General features: G+C 32.5%; 1 protein-coding gene across 1 annotated transcript; it reads right to left on the bottom strand.

The window, feature by feature from the left end:
- Positions 1-754: 754 nt before the first annotated feature.
- On the bottom strand, positions 755-2,369 carry LOC139518357 (probable G-protein coupled receptor 139). The gene has a single exon (XM_071309912.1). The coding sequence runs from the start codon at positions 2,094-2,096 to the stop codon at positions 801-803; it is 1,296 nt and encodes a 431-aa protein (XP_071166013.1). The 5' UTR covers positions 2,097-2,369; the 3' UTR covers positions 755-800.
- Between the last annotated feature and the right edge of the window lie 20,092 nt (positions 2,370-22,461).

The following is a 22,461-nucleotide window of genomic DNA, read 5'->3' as shown; positions in this document are numbered from 1 at the left end:
GAAATCGGATATGTTTCTTACGTCGTAACTACAATCCCCTTCCCTTTCATGAATGTGACCTACCGAATTAGACTATTTACCGGATTTGTTATCACATAAGCAACACGACGGATGCAACATGTGGAGCAGGATCTGCTTACCCTTCAGGAGGACCTGAGATCACCCCTAGTTTTTGGTGAGGTTCGTGTTGTTTATTTTTTAGATTTCTATGTTGTGTCATGTGTACTATTGTTTGTCTGTTTGTCTTTTTCATTTTTAGCCATGGCGTTGTCAGTTTATTTTTTATTTATGAGTTTGACTGTCCCTTTGGTATATTTCGTCCCTCTTTTATCATAGTTATCATACATCACTCAAACTTTTTAAATTTTGATCTAAAAATATTGCAGAAACGATCTGGATACCTCTGAAAGATGTATATATCATTAAACCAAAAATGTTCACAGCTATAACATATAATTTAAAACAAACTCTGTTGGCGAAATAACAATTTCAATCGAATAATATGGAGCTTTCATTTTTGCTTTTAACCTCTATACTACTCTAATGTTTGTTTACCAATTTATAAGGGTATTATTAGGCTCTTGTCACCAAACGTCATGCAGAAATATTAAGTCATTATTCAAAATTAATAACTATGAAACTTTTTATTGTCTACATTAAAGGTATGAAACAGTCTTTAATGATGTGCTGTAATCACCAGATGTCAATTTGAACAAAACTGTAAGAAATAAAAGTCAAATGGATTAAGATAATGGTGTATTTTAATGATTAGATACAATGATTTATAACATGTGATTTACTCACAGGCTGTTTTCACGTTCATTTTGTTCATTAACATCCTGGCAATTTTCATTATTGTTTGATCCCAAATTACTGCTGACAGTGCGCATTGTGTGATAGGATTCTAGTCCATTGTCATTTTCATATGATCCCCTGCTGACTGTCTGCATTGTTTGGTAACGAGATGATGGCGGAAATTTTGATGAATATAGCGACAGACTTGCACTGCGGGATTTGCGACATAAAAACAGCTGTTTCATTTCTTTTCTGAATCTCTGTCCACTTACACAATAAAGAAAGAAATTAATTGCATGATTTGTATACATGCACAAGTCAGCAATTCGAGTTATTAGCGTGTACAGTGCAATCTCTTGGAAGTCATATGTGTTATACTTAAGAAACATGAAAACTTCATTCCTTATACAGAATAAAATTGTCTTTGGAGCAGTCATTATAATGAAAGTAAAAGTCACTGACAACAACATAGCTGTCATTCTGTGGTTTATAGATGAGCGATTGTGAGATGCAGATTTATTTGAAGTAGGGTTGCCATGGAGAGTTTTCTGTCTTCTGTGGGCCTTTCTGAAGGAACAAATAATTAACACATTAAATGTGATTAATATTACAAATGGTAGAAATGAATAGAATACGGCATCTATCCAAGGCATAACGTCTTTGTGAAAGTTTACATAATTTTCTTCTGGCACACACGTTCCTTTCTCCGTTATTTTCACTGACCAAGTAAACTGGCAATTGAGAAGCAAAACACAAATTAGAATAATAAGACACGCCACTTTTGTTTTTCTTATGCTTCCAACCGTCAAAAATTTTAGTGGGTACCGAATTGCAAAAAATCTTTCTGTAGTCATTGCAACAATAATCCATACTGAATAGTGAAATGAAGAATAACTCAGATAATAGAAAGCCCGACATGCTGCTGTATTGATGTTCCAGGCATCTTCCCCATACATAAGGAAAACCCACTTCCTAAGACAGTCTACGTACAGAATGGTAGTGTCGGAGATGGCCAATATTGCCATGTAAAAGCATGTTGGAGTTATAATCATGGTTCTGCGGATCATAATGAGAAAACTCAAAACGTTACCAATTGTTCCTAGTCCTATTATAATGGGGAAAACATAAGTTCCGAGATTCACTGCCCAGACATATTCTGAATATGCCATAAGAATTTCTTGCAATGTTGGTCGTCTTGGTGGGTCTCCTCCAATCTCAGGAATGATGGATGTTGTTATGGTGATGTTTTCCGTTATATTTTCCCTAAACATGGTTGTTTCTCTCATAATAAAAATGTTCATTAAACTTGAAATGCAAAAAATTTTCTTACCAGTTATAAAAGTATTGGCATCTTACTTGTTTTCCAAATTCTATATTTCTAACTTGGATCAAGATTCGATTATTTTTCAAAGTTTTATACATTTCTCACAATTGGTTTGGAATCATGTACTTTTCCTCTCTGTATAAAATGATTTTAAGATTTTACAAACATAACTTTGATTTTTTCCTTATATATGAGTCTGTCAATCATTATACGTCACTCTGATTAATAAGTTTTACGCATGTAGAAATTTTTACACCCAGTAATATCCAATCCAATTCCTTAATGCGACATGTTCATCAATGATTTCAATTGTTTAAGTATCATCATTAAGTTTCGTCATTGAATTTTGAGTGAGAGCCTCTAGTACGCTGTGTTTGTAGCACTGTTAATAATATAATGGTGTAATATGGATCTGGAAATCTCAAATCACTGACCAGCTCTTTTTCAATAATTCTTCTATTTGTTGATTGACCAAAACAGATATCTAACCGTCAGGTGGCTTTTGTTCATTTCTGTATTATGTGTGGTTGAAGATACTATTAAAATGTAATCCTTGGTTATAAATATTCTAAATATAAAATTCTAAAATAAGTGATATAACAAATGGGAAATAGAAAAGTGTCAGTATGTTTGTAAATTTATGGGTTTTGACATGATTTTAAACAATAACTGACATTTGAGAGTTCTCTTCATAAATTGTAAACTTGACAAACAGATGTCTTAGTAACTTTTTTTCCCATTAATTTGTAACAGAATTTTGTAAAAAGGGTTGAAGTAACAGGCAACAGAGTTTTTTTTATGAGGTACTTCAAAGATCTATGTATTTCAAAATAAGATACCGATTGTGTTTCAAATTCTGTTAAAATGTTATATGAAATAACTTCTTTCTTCTACTGTAAAATCTTATAATTTAAGAAAGCAGAAGAATTACATTGTGAACTTCGTAATACGAAACTTCAGTGTTTTTGTTTTTGTATTTTTATTAGGGTGTAAAATTAATGACTGAAGCACATTGTGTATGACGCACTATTACACTCCAATGAAATTACAAAAGGAAGCATTCATTTCATATAATTACTTTTGATGCTAATAAGACCATGAAAAAAAGTTTTTCTTGAATAACCTGTGGACTTTTTAGTTATCACTAAGGTAAAATTTAATTTTGATATGAAGGTTAATTTTTGAATTCAATTCAAAGTAACGGATTCTCGTAAAACATACGCGTAATGTCATTATCTAGATATTAACAATAGATAGCTTTACCCCAAAATATATTTTTTATAAGATGTATTTTAATCAGATTTTAATGTTGCTGAAAGATATCATTTTGGCTGTTCCTCGTGTTTCAATTATGTCAGTTTTAACATGCTTATGACATCAAAAGTGACTTCTCTGCATTAAAGTGTCTAGATTTTATTAACCTGTTCAATTATTACTGCAGATAGCATTCTGATTAATTTTGAAAGGGTTAAGTAATTATTCTACTTGTGCAATTCCAAGGGAAAAGTAATGACTTTTATAGCTCCTTATTTGTTTATTCATTTATGTTTTTAAGTTTGTTGGATTATTTACTGTTGTTCAACGTCCCTCTAGTATAGTTATTGTAAAGAATTTAATCTGTATTAACAAATTTATTAATTGAATATGAAAAATTTTGAAAATCATTATCTTGAATTGATGAAAATTGATAGTTCAGAATTCAATTACTTGTATTCCTATTAGATACGTAAAAATTATGATAATGAATAAAAGAAAAATATCAAAATTCCAATATCTGTCCAAAAACAATATTTCTATTTCTAAATAGGATTGTGAAGTTATAATTTGAAGCAATAATCTAAAAGGATGAAATGAGGTTTTTACAACATCAAAATACACAGAAAAGCAAAAGATAAAACGTATGAAGATAATACATCTAAATATCATACACATGAATTAAAAATATTTTAAAAGTTTACGTGTAACTGTTTTATAGTAGATTTATATTTGCTACATTTAATTTCAGTCTAAATCTGTCCTGAATATGAGCTGCCTAATAGCGAAGACATGCTCTTACTCCAAGATCAGTGAAGACATGCTCTTACTCCACGATCAGTGACGACATGCTCTTACTCCACGATCAGTGACGACATGCTCTTACGCCACGATCAGTGAAGACATGCTCTTACTCCACGATCAGTGACGACATGCTCTTACTCCACGATCAGTGAAGACATGCTCTTACTCCACGATCAGTGACGACATGCTCTTACTCCAAGATCAGTGAAGACATGCTCTTACTCCACGATCAGTGAAGACATGCTCTTACTCATCGATCAGTGAAGACATGCTCTTACTCCACGATCAGTGAAGACATGCTCTTACTCCAAGATCAGTGAAGACATGCTCTTACTCCAAGATCAGTGAAGACATGCTCTTACTCCACGATCAGTGAAGACATGCTCTTACTCCACGATCAGTGAAGACATGCTCTTACTCCACGATCAGTGAAGACATGCTCTTACTCCAAGATGACATGCTCTTACTCCACGATCAGTGAAGACATGCTCTTACTCCACGATCAGTGACGACATGCTCTTACGCCACGATCAGTGACGACATGCTCTTACTCCAAGATCAGTGAAGACATGCTCTTACGCCAAGATCAGTGAAGACATGCTCTTACTCCACGATCAGTGAAGACATGCTCTTGCTCCACGATCAGTGAAGACATGCTCTTGCTCCACGATCAGTGAAGACATGCTCTTGCTCCACGATCAGTGAAGACATGCTCTTGCTCCACGATCAGTGAAGACATGCTCTTACTCCACGATCAGTGAAGACATGCTCTTACTCCACGATCAGTGAAGACATGCTCTTACTCCACGATCAGTGACGACATGCTCTTACTCCACGATCAGTGACGACATGCTCTTACTCCACGATCAGTGACGACATGCTCTTACTCCACGATCAGTGACGACATGCTCTTACTCCACGATCAGTGACGACATGCTCTTACTCCACGATCAGTGAAGACATGCTCTTACTCCACGATCAGTGAAGACATGCTCTTACTCCAAGATCAGTGACGACATGCTCTTACTCCACGATCAGTGAAAACATGCTCTTACTCCACGATCAGTGAAGACATGCTCTTACTCCACGATCAGTGAAGACATGCTCTTACTCCACGATCAGTGAAGACATGCTCTTACTCCAAGATCCATCATGAAGAATAAAAGTGAACGACACTCAAGAAATCTGAATGACCATACTTGGTATTTATCAACCGAAATTTTTAATTGACATTTATCCGTTATCCATCTGTCCGTCATCCGGACTACTGTTGTACGTCCGTTGGAAGTCCGTTGATGAAATGGTCTACTGGACCTCCAATGCATGTATAACGGAAGAGTGATGGATACAAAACGGAACTGGAACGGACAAGTACCGTCAATAATGGACGACGACCGGATGTGCAACGGACCCTTCATTTATGGGACGTCCGTTCAAAGTTTTAAACAAGCTAAAAACTTTCCATCGGACAAAACGAACGTCTGCGGATAAGCCAGACACTGAATTGACATGAAACGGATATGAACGGATGTCGAACGGACGTCTAACGGACACGAATAGATCGAAAAAAAGTTATCCGTTCCGCGTCCGTTCACACTATCCAAAAAGGAGTGACCGGGGTTTGAACATTAAAGAACATTTTTATATAGTTTGACTATGAACATTTATGTAGTTTGTAACTGAATTGATCCATTGCATGTTGTCAGTTTATTTAGGATGAATTTTCCATCAAGTTTCAATGCCACAGACGACAAATGACAAAGTAATGTGCTAATTGTTTCAAATTTAGGATAAAAAAAGTAGTCCCGACAGTTTATATTGCACAGTTTTGTCTATATTACAACTTTTAAGGTCCCTATATAGTCATTGATGTTATATAATATTTTTATTAGAGATGGCAGCTTATTTTCCTTTGCTATTTTCAAAGTCTCGTCAATGACATCTGTGGTATATTATCTCTGCAAACATTACATAATGTCACTCTTTACAAGTATATAATAATAATCTTTGCCTGACAAACTTAATTTAGATGCCTAATTTGTGTGTAGAACTGAAGAAAATCTGCCATCTTCGTAAATATGACATAGTCAATCATTCAGAGTTATTTATTTTTAAACATTCTTATTGTAATTGACGTACACAATGTGACTTTATTAAATGCACTCCTTAGGGATGGAGATGGCTAATTAGAGGAGAAAACACAAAGTTATAGAATATTTGTAAGGTAAATTTTTATTATCTCGAGACATTTAGTATTAGGGAATTACAAAGGTTGTGAATAATGGTTAAAAGACATGCATATTGTTTTATCTGAAATATAAGGTGGGATGTTAGAGTGTCTGTCAATTGTCACAGGGCGTTCGTATTTAGTATGAATAAAACAAAGATGTGGGGGTGTATATCACTGAGACAGCAAACCAAGAACACAAATAATCAAAAGTCATAAAAGAAAGCATACAGTCTTATCCCAGGCATAGATTAACTTAGCCGTATTTGTCACAACTTTTTGGAACTTTGGATCATAATGCTCTTTAATTTTGTACTTGTTTGGCTTTATAAATATTTTGATGTGAGCGTCACTGATGAGTCTAATGAAGACAAGAGAAAATATTGTGTGCGCCCATATTTTTTTGGGCAGGGGAGGCTATTGAAAAGGGAGGCAAGCAAAAATGTGAGTGTCCTATTCTTTTTACGAAATAGTCATGAAGTTATAAAAGGTAGTTCAAATACAAATGTGTTTACCTGTGTGCAATACTTATCTTAAGTATTTGTTTTTGGATGAATACATTACCAATAAATGCTTTTAAAGTATCATTATAAAAGTGGCAACAATTTTATTCTAATTTGAAATATGGGTTTTTCAATGCTGTAAATTTTGTAATTTTAAACCAATAAGTTAGCTAATTTAATTTTATGGTGTGATATATACTGATTTATTCATGTTGGTTCTATTTGTAAACACTTGAATAAACATGTGAAAACTAAGAATAGACAGTATAGTCATATGTCGTATATTTGGTCGCGTGCACGGCAATATCGATCACCAGTTTTATTGTTTTATTTACCTTGGAATCAAAACAATTTTCTGTAATGTAGGTGAAGGGTTATCTCCGGTCTGATAGAGGTTCTGCAAAAGGAAATCACGAATTCACCAACATTCCAACTGACTTCATTTTCAGAAAACGACATCTGTAACAAACATAAACTTTAAGCTACTTCTTTACAAGCAGAACCAAACACAATGAAAGTCCCAACTATGTACTGGCTTCCGAAGCTGCACAAAAAACCTTACAAATATAGATTTATTTCATCTTCCAGCCATTGTTCAACTACTAAATTGTCTGTTTTACTTACTAGTACACTTGGTACAATAAAAAACCTGATAATAAATTGTTCAAATAAGGCCTTTGAAATTTTGATAATACTGAACTCCCTCTCATTTGTTATATTTACAAGAAATCTACCCGAAAATATGTGTTTAATTATAGCCAATTGTGTAAAGATGTAAATATCACTGAAAATACACCTATGTCGTGTAATTGCAGTAATTCAGAATACACCTATGGACCAATTTCCCATGTTATAACAGGAGACCTTAACATCGTTCGCGACCGAGAGTTAAAATCATTCCTCAGTAAAGGACCTAAATATCGTCCCCCGTCAACTATTAACTGGAATGAGTGTCGTAATATCATCAACGACTCACTCCGCGCCTACTGTTTGAAATGGGTAAAACGGGAAAAAGCTGACAAAAAATCTTTGGACTCTTTTTTTAATTCAGTAATGAAGATAGTTGATATTCGAATACAACATTTTAAAGAACATTTTACCCTCAACAAAAACTATAAAAACCCTATTTCGCGTATCAAAAATAAACTAACAGAACTAGCCAAGGAATTTGTTTTTGTCCCGGCTGATAAAGCTGCTAATAATATCATTATTGTTTGACGTAAATTTTATATAGAGGTTCTGCAAAAGAAAATCACGAATTCACCAACATTCCAACTGACTTCATTTTCAGAAAACGACATCTGTAACAAACATAAACTTTTAGCTACTTCTTTACAAGCAGAACCAAACACAATGAAAGTCCCAACTATGTACTGGCTTCCGAAGCTGCACAAAAAACCTTACAAATATAGATTTATTTCATCTTCCAGCCATTGTTCAACTACTAAATTGTCTGTTTTACTTACTAGTACACTTGGTACAATAAAAAACCTGATAATAAATTGTTCAAATAAGGCCTTTGAAAATAGTGGAATTAATTACTTTTGGAGTGTCAAAAACTCGTTGGAAGTACTTGATAAATTGCATGCATATATTGGTGATTTTGAATCTGTTCAAAGTTTTGATTTTTCTACCCTATATACCACTTTACCTCATATTCTTATTAAAAAAAAATTCACATCCCTAATTAACTGGGCATTTAAAAAGTCGGAATGCGAGTACATATGTTCAAACTCTTTTAGATCATTTTTTAGTAGCAATAAACAAAAGAACTATGTCAATTGGACATGCTTTGATACTATTTATGCACTTGAATTTTTACTTGATAACATTTTTGTTCGCTTTGGAGATTCCGTATATCGTCAAGTTATTGGAATTCCAATAGGGACTAACTGTGCACCACTTATTGCGGACCTGTTTTTGTATTGTTATGAGTTACAATTTATGACTAAAATTAGCAAAGACCCATCAAAACAACATTTGATACAAAAATTTAACAATACTTTTAGATATTTGGATGATATATTGGCTCTAAATAATGACGACTTCAGTATGTATACTAAAGAAATTTATCCTGTAGAACTTACTTTAAATAAAGCTAATGATAACAATGACCACTGCCCTTTCCTCGATCTTGATATCTATATCATAAACGGGAAGCTTAATACAAAAATTTATGATAAAAGAGATGATTTTTCATTTCCTATTGTTAATTATCCATTTTTAGATGGTGACGTTCCCTTGTTACCATCTTATGGTGTTTATATATCTCAACTTGTACGATTCGCTCGTGTATGTAACAATGTATTAGATTTTAGCGAGAGAAATTTATGTATTACTGAAAAATTATTACACCAGGGTTTTCGATATCACAAACTGGTCAAAACATTTACTAAATTTTATCACCGGTATAAGGAAATAAATCGTAAATATAACTCAACATGCAGACATCTTATACGTTCAGGTATTTCACATCCAAAATTTTATGGAAATATTCTTTATAAAGCACAAAAATGTCAGTATTCTCCTCAGAAACTAACAAAACCTTTAAATAGACTTATTAAAAGGGGATATAGTTACGATACTGTTGTCAGGTCATTAAAGATTGCATATTTTGGCTTTAACATTGATTCACTGATAGGGTCTTTGCATCGGAACTAAACACATTTATTTCTAAAAAAACAGTTGTTGGCATGACACGGGTTATGTTCTTCTCATATATTTTATGATAGTATGATACTAAACCCCTAACGGGAGGGATTGTACCTGATATTCATATGATGAAGACATAATCTTTCAATCAGTTTAATTGAGGTCTGTAGCTGGCTTGTCAGTTAACTGCTAGTAGTCTGTTGTTATTTATGTATTATTGTCATTTTATTTATTTTCTTTTGTTACATCTTTTGACATCAGACTCGGACTTCTCTTGAACTGAATTTTAATGTGCGTATTGTTATTCTTTTACTTTTCTACATTGGCTAGAGGTATAGGGGGAGGGTTGAGATCTCATAAACATGTTTAACCCCGCCGCAATTTTGCGCCTGTCCCAAGTCAGGAGCCTCTGGCCTTTGTTAGTCTTGTATGATTTTAAATTTTAGTTTCTTGTGTATAATTCGGAGTTTAGTATGACGTCCATTATCACTGTACTATTATGCATATTTTAGGGGCCAGCTGAAGGACACCTACGGGTGCGGGAATCCTCGCTACATTGAAGACCCATTGGTTGCCTTCGGCTGTTGTTTGCTCTATGGTCGGGTGGTTGTCGCTTTGACATATTCACCATTTCCTTTCTCAATTTTAAAGTTAGATTAACTGCTATTGGCCTATATTATATGAGCTTATATATATTGAATGACCAAAGGGAGTATACCCAACATCTTCTTTCATCTGTTTAACAAAAATGATTACTGCTTACTTAATTGAAAGTGTGTTAAAGTAGGCATTAACTTAGGGTTCATCATCTCCTACAGTTTTCAACCAAAATCTTAGAACATCAACGACATAACATTTACCACTTTCATATAATTGCAACAACATAAACGGTCTACATTGATTAGTTATACATATATGGCAATTTCAGCATTGACCCATATTTAGGGTTTACTAAACAGTGGTCGACTGAATTTATCTTAGTTGTTTTGCAGTTATGCCCCATTAAACTGTGATATATACCTTAATTAATAGTTCCCAGTTGCCATGCAGTTGCAATAGTTACTATATCCATAGCAACTCGTGTACAGTTGTGTATGCATTCAATTCAAAAAGAGGGACGAAAGATACCAGAGGGACAGTCAAACTCATAAATCGAAAATAAACTCACAACGCCATAGCTAAAAATGAAAAATACAAACAGACAAACAATAGTACGCATTAACAATTAGTGTGTGTGTTACTCTTTACAGAAAATAAAAGTGAGCTAGCATTGTTATAATTTTTGTACAAGAGCATTTTGTTTACCAATTAAACCTTATTTCATTGTAAACCATTTGATCATGAATGCTTAAGACAACCCATTTGTTGCTATCAATGAAGTCCATTTAGGTTTTTGTCAGCAGTATATTACAATGACAGTCGGTTCAGTACAATACAAGCAGGGTTTCATCCTACTGGATAACATTGTATTGATCTTTAATAAGTTAATGGGCAATCATGGAATAGAAAAGTACAAAAGTCTAATAACAAAGTGTGAAAAACCTTGGCTGGAAACCTTCATATTATGTTGTTTAAGGTTAAACAAGTCATTTGGAAAAAAATCTGCAAAGTAGCGCCAATTTCCGTTGAATTTATTTCACTCAAAAGGTTAAAAACAAAAAAGACAACAATCTTATTAAAGAGCAGAAATCAACTCAAGGCTACTTAAGGGTCTTCAACATTGTAAGACATCACGGCACCTGCAGGGGGACTTCATCTGGCTCCAAAATATGATGTATACTAGTTGGTCAAAATGAAACAATCTCTTCACGCAGAAACATTTAATAGAACTAAAATTAAAAAGTACATACTACTCTCAAAGGCAAGAGGTTTTGATTGGGGACATGTGCATGAATTGAGTGGGGTCAATTTTGTTTTATGAGATGTAATCACTCATTATACCTTTATACCATGTAGAATAACAAACACATAGGAATATACACAATTAAAACTAGTTTAAAAAATAGTCGGAGTCATTATTGGAATATATATATAACCACAATTTGTCAAAATCAATCAAAATGCAGATTTAGTCATCTTTATCAATCTAAAAATTTGTTAACTGTCAAAGCATTGTAAAAAAAAAAGAACTCAAAGACACATACATAATTAACATAATCTTATAAAGTGTATACTGTCCAAAACAAAGATTTGTACACAATAAGAAAAAAAAAAAGAAATGAAAGAATGTATCCAAACAATTATTCAGTTTGAAATTCATTACTCTGAACTATAGCGGTCAACTTACATAGGACATATATTGACTTGAGACTTGTTGTGACTTTAACTTATCATATGCCATATGAGCGAGCTTTTATTTTCCTTTTCATAAAAAACACAAAAGTCAATTGAGGAGGGTGTTCTCAGTTTATTTTTAACTTATAAGTTCAGTGCCGTGGTGTAGTGCTTAGTGCATCGGAATACTATCACAAAGGTTCCTGGTTCGATTCCCGTTTGGGATGAAAATTTCAGGGACTGAATTTTCGGCTTTCCTTTGACACCATTTGCGAGTATGGTCTTGAGGAAACGATGATAGTCCGTCGGAAGGGGACGATAAATTGCTGACCCGTGTTAAGAGAGAGCCATATTTCTTGCACGTTAAAGACATCCTTGTAGATTTCGAAAAAAGAGCAGGCTAATGCCGCTACAAGGCAGCACTCGCACCCGCAAAGTGGAAAGGGATTAATATAAGTTGCAAAACTTGTTTTCCAATCCACTATAAATAAATATTTAAACTAACTTATAAGCTAGAATGTACTTTGGTATCTTTCGCCTCTCTTTTGATGATTATATATCAAAAATTAAAAACGATGAGAAACGAAAATAATTACATCTTCCTTAAAAGTGTATCAAGTTGACTTGAATTGTCAGCATGTTGTAATTACATCTCTGTTTCTTTGATTTACATAGATGGTCTCAGCAGTTTTTTTATATGTATCAATTTTTAACAGACTTTTAAAAAGCTTGTTATTATGAAAAAAGTCAATTCACAAAAAATACTGAAAACCGACGAAAATTCAAAACGGAAAGTCTCAAATTAAATGGCAAAATAAAAAGCTCAAACACATCAAACGAATGGATAACAGAGTATAGAACATCCTTCGGTGATTAGTTAGGTTATTTAATAGATCATATTGTACGTTGATCAGATAGTTTTAAAGACATGGTGGAGGTTATACAAGAAAATGATTACTAGTTTGGTTTATAGTTTTTTTTTGTTCTGTAGGAGTTGACATTATCATTTGTTCCATCATATTATGAACACCAAAATAGATTTAATTATTCATATGTTAACATATTTGTTATGCTGTCTTTGCATAATTCGCAGAGTCAATTTTAATGCGGTAGCAAAAACTTATGGATGTGTAACATAGTTTTAGGTGGTTCACACTCGGATTTGACATTTATCTGTAAATACAAAGTTTTCTACAGATAAATGCCCAAACTGCAAACTAAATCTTTGCTAGTCTTCTGTCGAAACACAGGCTATTAAGGACAATAGTTTTATTTTGGCCTTTGAATTGTTAAAAAGAACAAGTTTTAGTCATATTGGTCAATTGACTGAAATTTTTAAGATTTTTGTGTGTCTATATAAATGACTCTATTTGGTCAAACTACAGTAACCTTAGATATAATTAAAGCCTTGGTTCATGTACTTACAAATTGCAGCAAATGACAACATAAAAGACTCTAAAATGACAAATGCCTGATGAATGTTAACCAGCGAATGGGACCGTATGTTTAAAGGCGTACCACAAGGGTCAATTCTTGGTCCTGTTCTTTTCAATGTCTTCATAAATGACATATTTCATTTTGTACAAAAAAGCACCATTTATAATTATGCTGATGACAACACTGTATCATACAGTGATCACAATTTAGATAAAGTTGTTGAAAGTTTAGAAACTGATAGTTTAAATCTAATAAACTGGTTTTCTATAAATTTAATGAAGGCTAATCCTGACAAAATCCAGGCTATAGCCATTGGGAAAAAAACAAATAAACATAATTTGATATTTAATTTAAATGGAAATAAAATTTCTTGTGAAGAAAATGTTAAACTTCTTGGAATAACTATAGATTCGGACTTAAATTTTAACAATCATATTTCTGAAATATGTAAAAAGGCATCAAGACAATTAAATATTCTAAAACGTATGGGAAAATAATTAAACAGGCTAGGTAGGTTAACAGCATACTACTCATTCATACTTTCGAACTTTAACTATTGTACAGTAATTTGGCACTACTGTAGTGAAAAAAAATCTTTTAAAATGGGAAAAAATTCAAGAAAGAGCTCTAAGATTCATTTATGAAGATTATGATATTCCTTACAAAAAATTGCTAGAAAAATCTAAATTACCATCTTTAAAAATAGGAAGAATAAAAACAATTGCAATAGAAACATTTAAAATAATTCACCAAAAAAGTCCGAGCTACCTTCTTGATTTGATTGATATAAAAATTAACAAGTATGATTTAAGATCACAAGAAACAGCAGTACTCCCAAGAGTTCGAACTACTAAATATGGCTTAAGATCATTTCGCTATAATGCTGCACAAATCTGGAATGAGCTACCGAACCATTGTCGAGTGGAAACATCTTTCGACCAATTCAAAAAATTGGTACAAACATGGGATCCAAGTAACAGCTCATGTCAGTGCAGTGCATGCATATAGTGTTTATGCCTGTTTTATTTTACTTTTATTTTCTGTGTGACTATTTGATTTGTGCAATCTTATTATTAACTTGTGCTATGTTTTAGGTGTACTATATGCTTTTAACTTATATATTGCATTATGGTATCTTGCTATGCATTATAAAATTGTGTTGTTTTCATGACTTTTGTATGTGTGTATTGTGTGTGTGTGTATTGTATTTTGTTATTAAGTCGATTTGAAAAGCTCACTAGAGCTTGTGTTATGTAGTTTATTGAATATCGACTCTAAATAAAACTTTGAATTGAATTGAATTGAAAAAAGCGGTCAGACCTTTCCGGATAGCACGAACGGATGCTTAACTGATGAAAATAAAAGTTGTCCGTTGAGAAAATTGTTATCCGTTGGGAGTCCGTTGATGTACTGACCAAATAAAACGGACGCGTAACGAATGCAAAACGGACACACACCGGACATGCGATGTTCAAAATATTGAAACATAACGGACAGAACGGATGTCGAACGAACATCCAACGGATGAGTACCGCATAAAACGGACACATAACGGAAGCGTACCGTATGAAACGGATAACCAAGATATACGGAAAATTAAACACGACAATAATAATACATGTAAATCGCAAAAATATTCAAAAAATTCTGTGTATCTGATTTTGGTTTGTTCTGGATGCCGCCAAAGGGTAGTGTCTGGCCTAAATAACAGCTGATAGTAAATACGTGCCCTTACTCTAAGATCGCTTATGAATAATATGAATATACGACACTCAAGAAATTTGACATACCAATGATTGGCGATTCTTTAGCGAATTTTTCAATTGGTATTTATCCGTTTCAGATCCGTTCATCATCCATTTTATCCGTCATACTTCCGGTAAAAGTCCGTTTCACATTCTTTCAACATCCGTTTTATCCATTAAGCGTCCAGTAGAAGTCCGTTTCTGAATTTGTCTACTAGATCTCCAACGGATGTATAACGGACAAGTAACGGATACAAAACGTAAACGAAACGGACTTGTACCATACAAGACGAACGCCTACCGGATGTTCAACGGAATCCTCCATCCGTCGGAGTAATTGCGTGTAAAGTGGTGAAAAGCGTGTACACGCCATGTGACAAAATCCTCGCGTGTAAACCGTTGAAAAAGCGTGTATTACACGCGAATATCATGTCACTTGACATGTATGCGTCGGACGTCCGTTCAAAGTTTAGAATATGCTCAAAATTTTCCACCGGACAGAATGGACGTCGACGGAGAAAACGTACGTTAAACAAAGATTAAACGGATATGGACGGACGTCTCACGGATAAGAACGGTCGTCTGATGGACATGGACGGATTGAAAAAAATAGCTATCGGCATCCGTTCGAGCTATCCTTTAATGTGTGATCGAGGCTTTAGAATGATATAATAATTTGTAAGAAAAATAGTCACTTAAAAGTTAAAAATCATAAGTCTATGGAAATTACACAGATAACTGTAATTATTGGAAATCGATTTGTATCTTTAATAATTAAAATTTGTTTTGTAACTAGTCAGTATTTAAATATGACTGTCTCTTAAAACTCTAATGATACTGTAAACTCAGAAATTAATGCCAGGTTTTATTAAGACAAATAATGTGACTACGTGCACGTGAGGATCGCTATAATAAGAACTCGAGTTTTAATAACTTAAAGATAGATCTCTACGTAGATATTTTCTGAAATCGCAATAACTAAACTCCCATTATTGTCCGTTTTTTTTAAAAATTGCAATAATAAATGTACGCAATAATTTAAATTTACAGTATCTAAAAGTGAAAACTTTAAAAAAAAAAAAAAAAAATTATCAGTAATTACTTTCAGCTTAATATTTTACAGTGTCGTTATTTAAGATTTAAGATGTTTATAGCTATCTGAAACCTTTTACATAAATGATTTCACAGACTTAATTGGATTATTAATATATGTAATATATTGTGTGATATCTAGATTACTTTGAAGTACAAATCAATGTCTCTTGTTTAATGTTGGTTTAGTTAATGGAAGTTTTAAAAGGGAAATTGAATGACCCTTCTCACTGACAATACTACCACTTATGTGTAGACATATGGGGGTTTATTGTCGCAAGTAAAAGCTAAATACAGTTTAGAGAGCTGTAATTCCATATGCTACTTACAATGAACTGAGATAACCTTCCAACTAAGGGAGGAATAAATTGGACATAATTTGTTTACTTTGTTTTTATATCCTCTTCTAATGTAGGTGGAAGAAACGTTATGCTTTTGCCTTCTGTTCTTTGTTTTGTTAAGTTTTATTTTATTATATGCTTTTATTTCATCATGAATGACTTTTGTGGAACCACATTCTATTGATCTTCATGTTTTTTTAGTTTTCTAATGAAGGTTGTATATTAGTATACCAAGAATAAACTATTACTGGTTTTTTTTTCGATATTATATCTTTTGGTTTTAACTGTAACATACGTAGCTATAAAAGAAAGTCATATTATCATTTTCAGTCAGCATTTTATTATTTTAAGTTGTACTTTGTGTGCACTTGTATGTGGGTTTTTTCCCAAGGCATCGTCAGTTTATTTTTACGGCTTATGATCAGTTTGAAGGTCCATTTGGTATCTTTTACCTCACTTTTAATTCCATTTAGTAAATGTGAGGGAACACATTAAAGGAGTAATTCAGTAGTAAACCAGCATTATTGTAGTAAATGTGAGGGAACATATTAAAGGAGTAATTCAGTAGTAAACCAGCATTATTGTAGTAAAGACTTCTAAGCAGACAGAGGTCAAAAGTTCAACACTTATAGAAGTAAAGTTGTCGAGATCAGCTCACCACAAATTTAACACGTCTGTACTAAGAGGGATTAGAAAATTAAAATGCTACATTAGAAACATTTCTGGCGCAGAGATCATATCCGTTCCGTTCAATACTTTGTAACACGACACTTAATGTGTCATATTAAGTGCAGTATTGCGGAGTATGTATGGAACGGATATGAACTCTGCGCCGGAGATTGCATTGGAAACAAATAACTCAATTTTATATTTAAGATCCACAGTTAAATGGAGAAAATGTATTTTCATAAAAGGTTATCAATCTGAAAATTCCTAACATAAATTGATGTGAATTAGACCCTTTATAATGATGATGTAATTAGATATGGTACTAAGTATAAGATCTTCCTTCCATTCAAAAATGAGCGTAAAGTACACTGTAATCATGATAATAAAACTTAATTACAACTTATATAAATAACCGCATGGAAAAAAGTATGACAACTATAATCAGTTGTAGTACAGAGTTACTTTTATAAGTACAGTCAAGATTTAATTTTCTCCATAAGACAAACTATAGTCAAAAGATGTCGTAAATAGATTTAATATGTATCTTCATTATTGAAGACTCTCACAGAGAAAAATGCTGCCGATAAAAGTTAAAGAGATTTTTTTGAAACTCTTATTATTCCTACACCCAAAGTTAAAAAGAGTTGTAAATTGTTAAATTTAATGAATACTAGGCTTTTATATGTACATTTAAAAATTGTAATTTGAGTACATTACGCTCATATTTGAATGGAAAAACATTACAGTATTTTTAATTAAATCTTTATTATAAAGGGTCTAATTTACATCAATTTATAAAGGAACTTTTTTTAGGTCAATAATATACTAGCGTTATTGAGCTAGACTTTTGAACTGTTTAACTGTTGACATGCGCAGCTTATCACTTCAGACTGTATACTCTAAGTTAAGTTTGCAATGCTAACAACATACAGGTTATTCCCATACACATATACATTTTACAAAATGGTTTAAACCAGTGGGTTGACCGCCTGTGTATCAAGTGAATGATCAACATGTCAATCAAATAAATACATCTGTGGTATCTCTTAATATTATCCTACTTAAGTGAAAAATACCTCTTCATAGAAACCACAACAGTAAGAGGAATATTTAAATATCTAAATATGTTTAATTGATACAGTTATTTTCTACAAGGTCACATATAAATAACATACACTTGATCTGTTTTAGGATTAAGCTTACGCTAAAATAAGGAATTATTTTGGAAATCTGTCATTTGGTGAATCTTTGGTATTATTTAGGATGAATTTATGATACTTGATACGTGTAAGGTTGTGAGAATGAACTAAGTCTGAAGGATTTATTTATAAAGATTAAGTGTTGTCAGTTTATCTACCGTAGGGTCAGTGGCAATCAATCAATATAAACTGAATATTACAAATAGCGCAATAGGCATTAGGGCTGACATTTGCATTAAACAGCAATCAATGAAAAAAAAAATGAGGCAAAAATTTTTATTTTAAGAAGATAATCACATAAATCAATAAAACTGATGTTCATGAGAGTCCTAAAGATAATTTACAAAATATACATATAGCACAATTGTGCATAAATATTAATGAAAAAGCAAATTAATCGGCCTTCTTCGTGATTTTATTTTAATTTTGCTTTGAGATACAAGTGTGCATTTCTCATCATTTATTTCATATTTGAAATCCAGAATATATAAAAGCTTTCTTCAAAACGTTTGTTTTGATTATCTGTAAAATAAAAGTTTTCTTATAGATAGTTGGATTTATAGCCCTTAATGATTTAGATACAAGTATTGCCTTTTGATATTGAATATTTTGTCCACATTCAACCAATGTAAACTATAAACAATAGTAGAGATGTCATTATGTCAGCTTCTACGAAAGCTTTTCAAGTTTCTTTAATAAAAAGTAAAGATAGAAAAATACTGAACTCCGAGAAAAATTCAAAACGGAAAGTCCCTTATCAAATGGCAAACTCAATTGACAAAACACATCAAACGATGGGACAACTGTCATATTTATGACTTCGTTCAGGCATTTTCAAATGTAAAAATTGGTGGATTGAACCTGGTTTTATAGCGCTAAACCTCTCACTTGTATGCCATTCGCATCAACTTCAGTTATATTTACAATGATGCGTGAACAAAACAGACATAATAGATAAAGTAGTCAAAATATGGTTACAGCAGTCATCACTGTGTTACAATCTCAAAACAAACAATATTTACAAAAAAGCACAAAAAGCATCTATCAAATTGAAAAACACATTCACTGCTTCGCGTGTTTGACGTCAGAAATGTAAACGTCACATGGGACGAAATTTTGACGTTCAATGCATATTCAAAAAAATTATTATTTCACATGGGGAATGGTGATATACAGGGTTAAAAAATCTTTAGTTATGAAGCAGTTTAACTTATCAATTTTATTGTATCCACTTTCATTACAACTACCTCATATATGGTAAGAATAATCAAACAATGGCAGAATATAAGCATTTATTCATATGCTAAATACTATCGTATCTGTTGTGATAAGTTGATTCTATCCCATATTGAACATACTATTTTATCTATTTGCTCATTCCAATTTAGGTTATCGTTGGTAGATAAACCAAGAAGTTTTACACAATATACAGTGTCTAATAATTCATCTGAAATATTGATATCTAAACTGTTCACAGTTGAATAAAGCCTCTGTTTTATCCCATTTATCATTGATTTAACATTTTTGGCATTTAGTTTCATACAATTTCAGAACACCAGTTATCACTTTAATAAATATCATTTTGAATGTTAGGATTTCAGTCATCTTCATTATAACATTCAAATTTTGTATAAAATTATCTGCATATAAATCTATCAATGATTGTATCTATGTTCAGTGGAAAATCAATCAATCTCCTTATTTTTGTATTTTTCACTTATTTATAGTATGTTTGTCTTTAATTGATTAAGGTCATTTGGTTGTATGTTACATTAGACTTCTATAATTATGAAAATAGACAAATAACATTCCTTATATTCACATTATCTTCTTGTAATAACTTATCCGACATTCACAATGATTCAGTTTCGGTGCATTTGAGTTACTATCATATTAACCGATTATTCACAATATAATAGGATTCGGAGACAAGCTGTTTAGTCTTAGATGCATGATATTTTGTATTAGTTGTTAGTGGCTTTGAACCAGCTGTCAGATAATTGCGAGTACTCTCAGATCTTTTTCTAGTGTCTTTTGTAGTCGGGATGTTTAAGTACCAGGCCACGTCCACTTGTATTGTTGTCCATCTGATGAGTTAAGCCTTTTTTAACTGATTTTTATAGTTCGTGCTTATGTTGTACTGTTATACCACTGTCCCAGGTGAGGGAGGGTTGGGATCCCGCTAACATGTTTAACCCCGCCACATTTTTTATATCTGTGTCTGTCCCAAGTCAGGAGCCTGTAATTCAGTGGTTGTCGTTTGTTTATGTGTTACATATTTGTTTATCGTTTATTTTTTATTTTTTATTTTTTTTTATATTAATACGGCCGTTAGTTTTCTCGTTTGAATTGTTTTACATTGTCATATCGCGCCTTTTATAGCTTACTATGCCGTATGGGCTTTACTGATTGTTGAAGGCCGTACGGTGACCTATAGTTGTTAATGTCTGTGTCATTGTGGTCTCTTGTGGACAGTTGTCTCATTGGCAATCATACAACATCTTCTTTTTTATATGTACATAGCTTATATGGAACCCACCTTCCTACATGTGTGCTCGTTAAACTATAATATATTAAATGTATGTTTTCCATAACCCATTATTTGAAAAAATAAAACCTAAGTGTTTATGAGTAGCAACCTGGCTCTTTAAGATCATTGTCATTCCTTTTAATTTTTAAGATGGATGACCAGGTTTTATTGAATGCTTGAAATGATTACGGTTTCTGTTCTTGTTGTGAATAAAAGATTACAAGCCTCTTAAAATACAAATAAGGACTTCATATGAATCTTGTTCAGATCTCTCTTAAGAATCTCATTAATTTTTTCAGGGATGTTTATTGTGAGATAAATACTTGAGTCATCGTCAAATAATGTTACAGTTGCTTTGATATCAGTAACTATGGAGTTAATTAAGTTTTTAAAAAAATAAGTGGAGCTCAAATTGAGCTCTGTGGGACACCTGCATTAATCTGTCTCTATGTTGAGTTGCTCCCATTTAGACTGTAAGGGTAGACTAATAAAGTTTAATTGATTCGAGATATGATTTTAGTTCATCTGGCTCAATGATACCTCTGTGAACTATTGCAATTAATCATTACCCTGTTACTATGTAGTTTTATCATGATGTCAATTCCAGTTGAATTGCAAGGCCAATTTGAACAAGATTTTATCAGACTATCCAGAATAATTAATTTTGCAGGATTTTTACTAACAAAACAAGCTGTGGAATGTTGCTGCTTATTGGCATCACAAGATTCAAAAGAGCAAAAACACTTTTAAGGAAATTGGAGGTATGTAATGATAAAAAATGTATACATACTGTAATAATGTTCAATAGCTCACTGAACATCTTGTAAGGAATATTTTAGAAAATTTGAAGCATTTACTTCTTTTTGAGGGTATCAATGAATAAAGTCATCCAGGATAGAAATTCTGTATCTGTGTCAATCGCGCGTTTCAATTTCTAATTTGATTGGAATACTCCCAACAGTATCTTGATTCTTGACATAGTTATATATGGTATATGTTTTCTGTCCTTTGGTCGGGTTTTTGTCTATTTGACACATTTTCATTTCCTATCTCAGTTTTAATTATTTAAGAGACAAATCTTGTAAACGTTGCGATGTCTGGTTATGAATTAAAAAGAATAACATGATTATTGAATACCTTATGACGTAGACTAAAATGAAGATGACAAATATTCGATAAGTTTACAGCAGTTTCTTAATGGATTCCAGCTACTTCTTGTCTTTTACCTATAGAGTTTTAGTCATAATGATGTGTAAACCACATCAGATTTGTAATTATTTGAGAAAAATACTTTTAGTGAATCCATATTATAGAAACCAAAAGAATATTTCTATGTCATTTTGTTTCTGGTTGAAGGTTATGTCATTTGCTATCATAACACATCTTATTTAAAGAGAGATTAAAATAATGTTAAAAAATACAAATGTACCTTGGAATCATTTTAATGTGTCATCATTTAACTTTAGTCTTAATGTAACTATATTGAGAGTGTGCTATTGTATATGTGTTATAGGTGTATTTGGCCAGGCACCCCCACAATACCGTTTATTCATGCAGATAGTTTTTCGCTGGTAACAAAGAGAGACAAGAAATGTAAAAGAGATACATTTCACAA

The sequence above is a fragment of the Mytilus edulis genome, chromosome 4 (genome assembly GCF_963676685.1).
Source record: "Mytilus edulis chromosome 4, xbMytEdul2.2, whole genome shotgun sequence".
NCBI classification, from domain to species: Eukaryota; Metazoa; Mollusca; class Bivalvia; order Mytilida; family Mytilidae; genus Mytilus; species Mytilus edulis.
The sequence above is the reverse complement of the archived record's forward strand: the minus strand, read 5'-3'. Positions and strand labels throughout refer to the sequence as shown.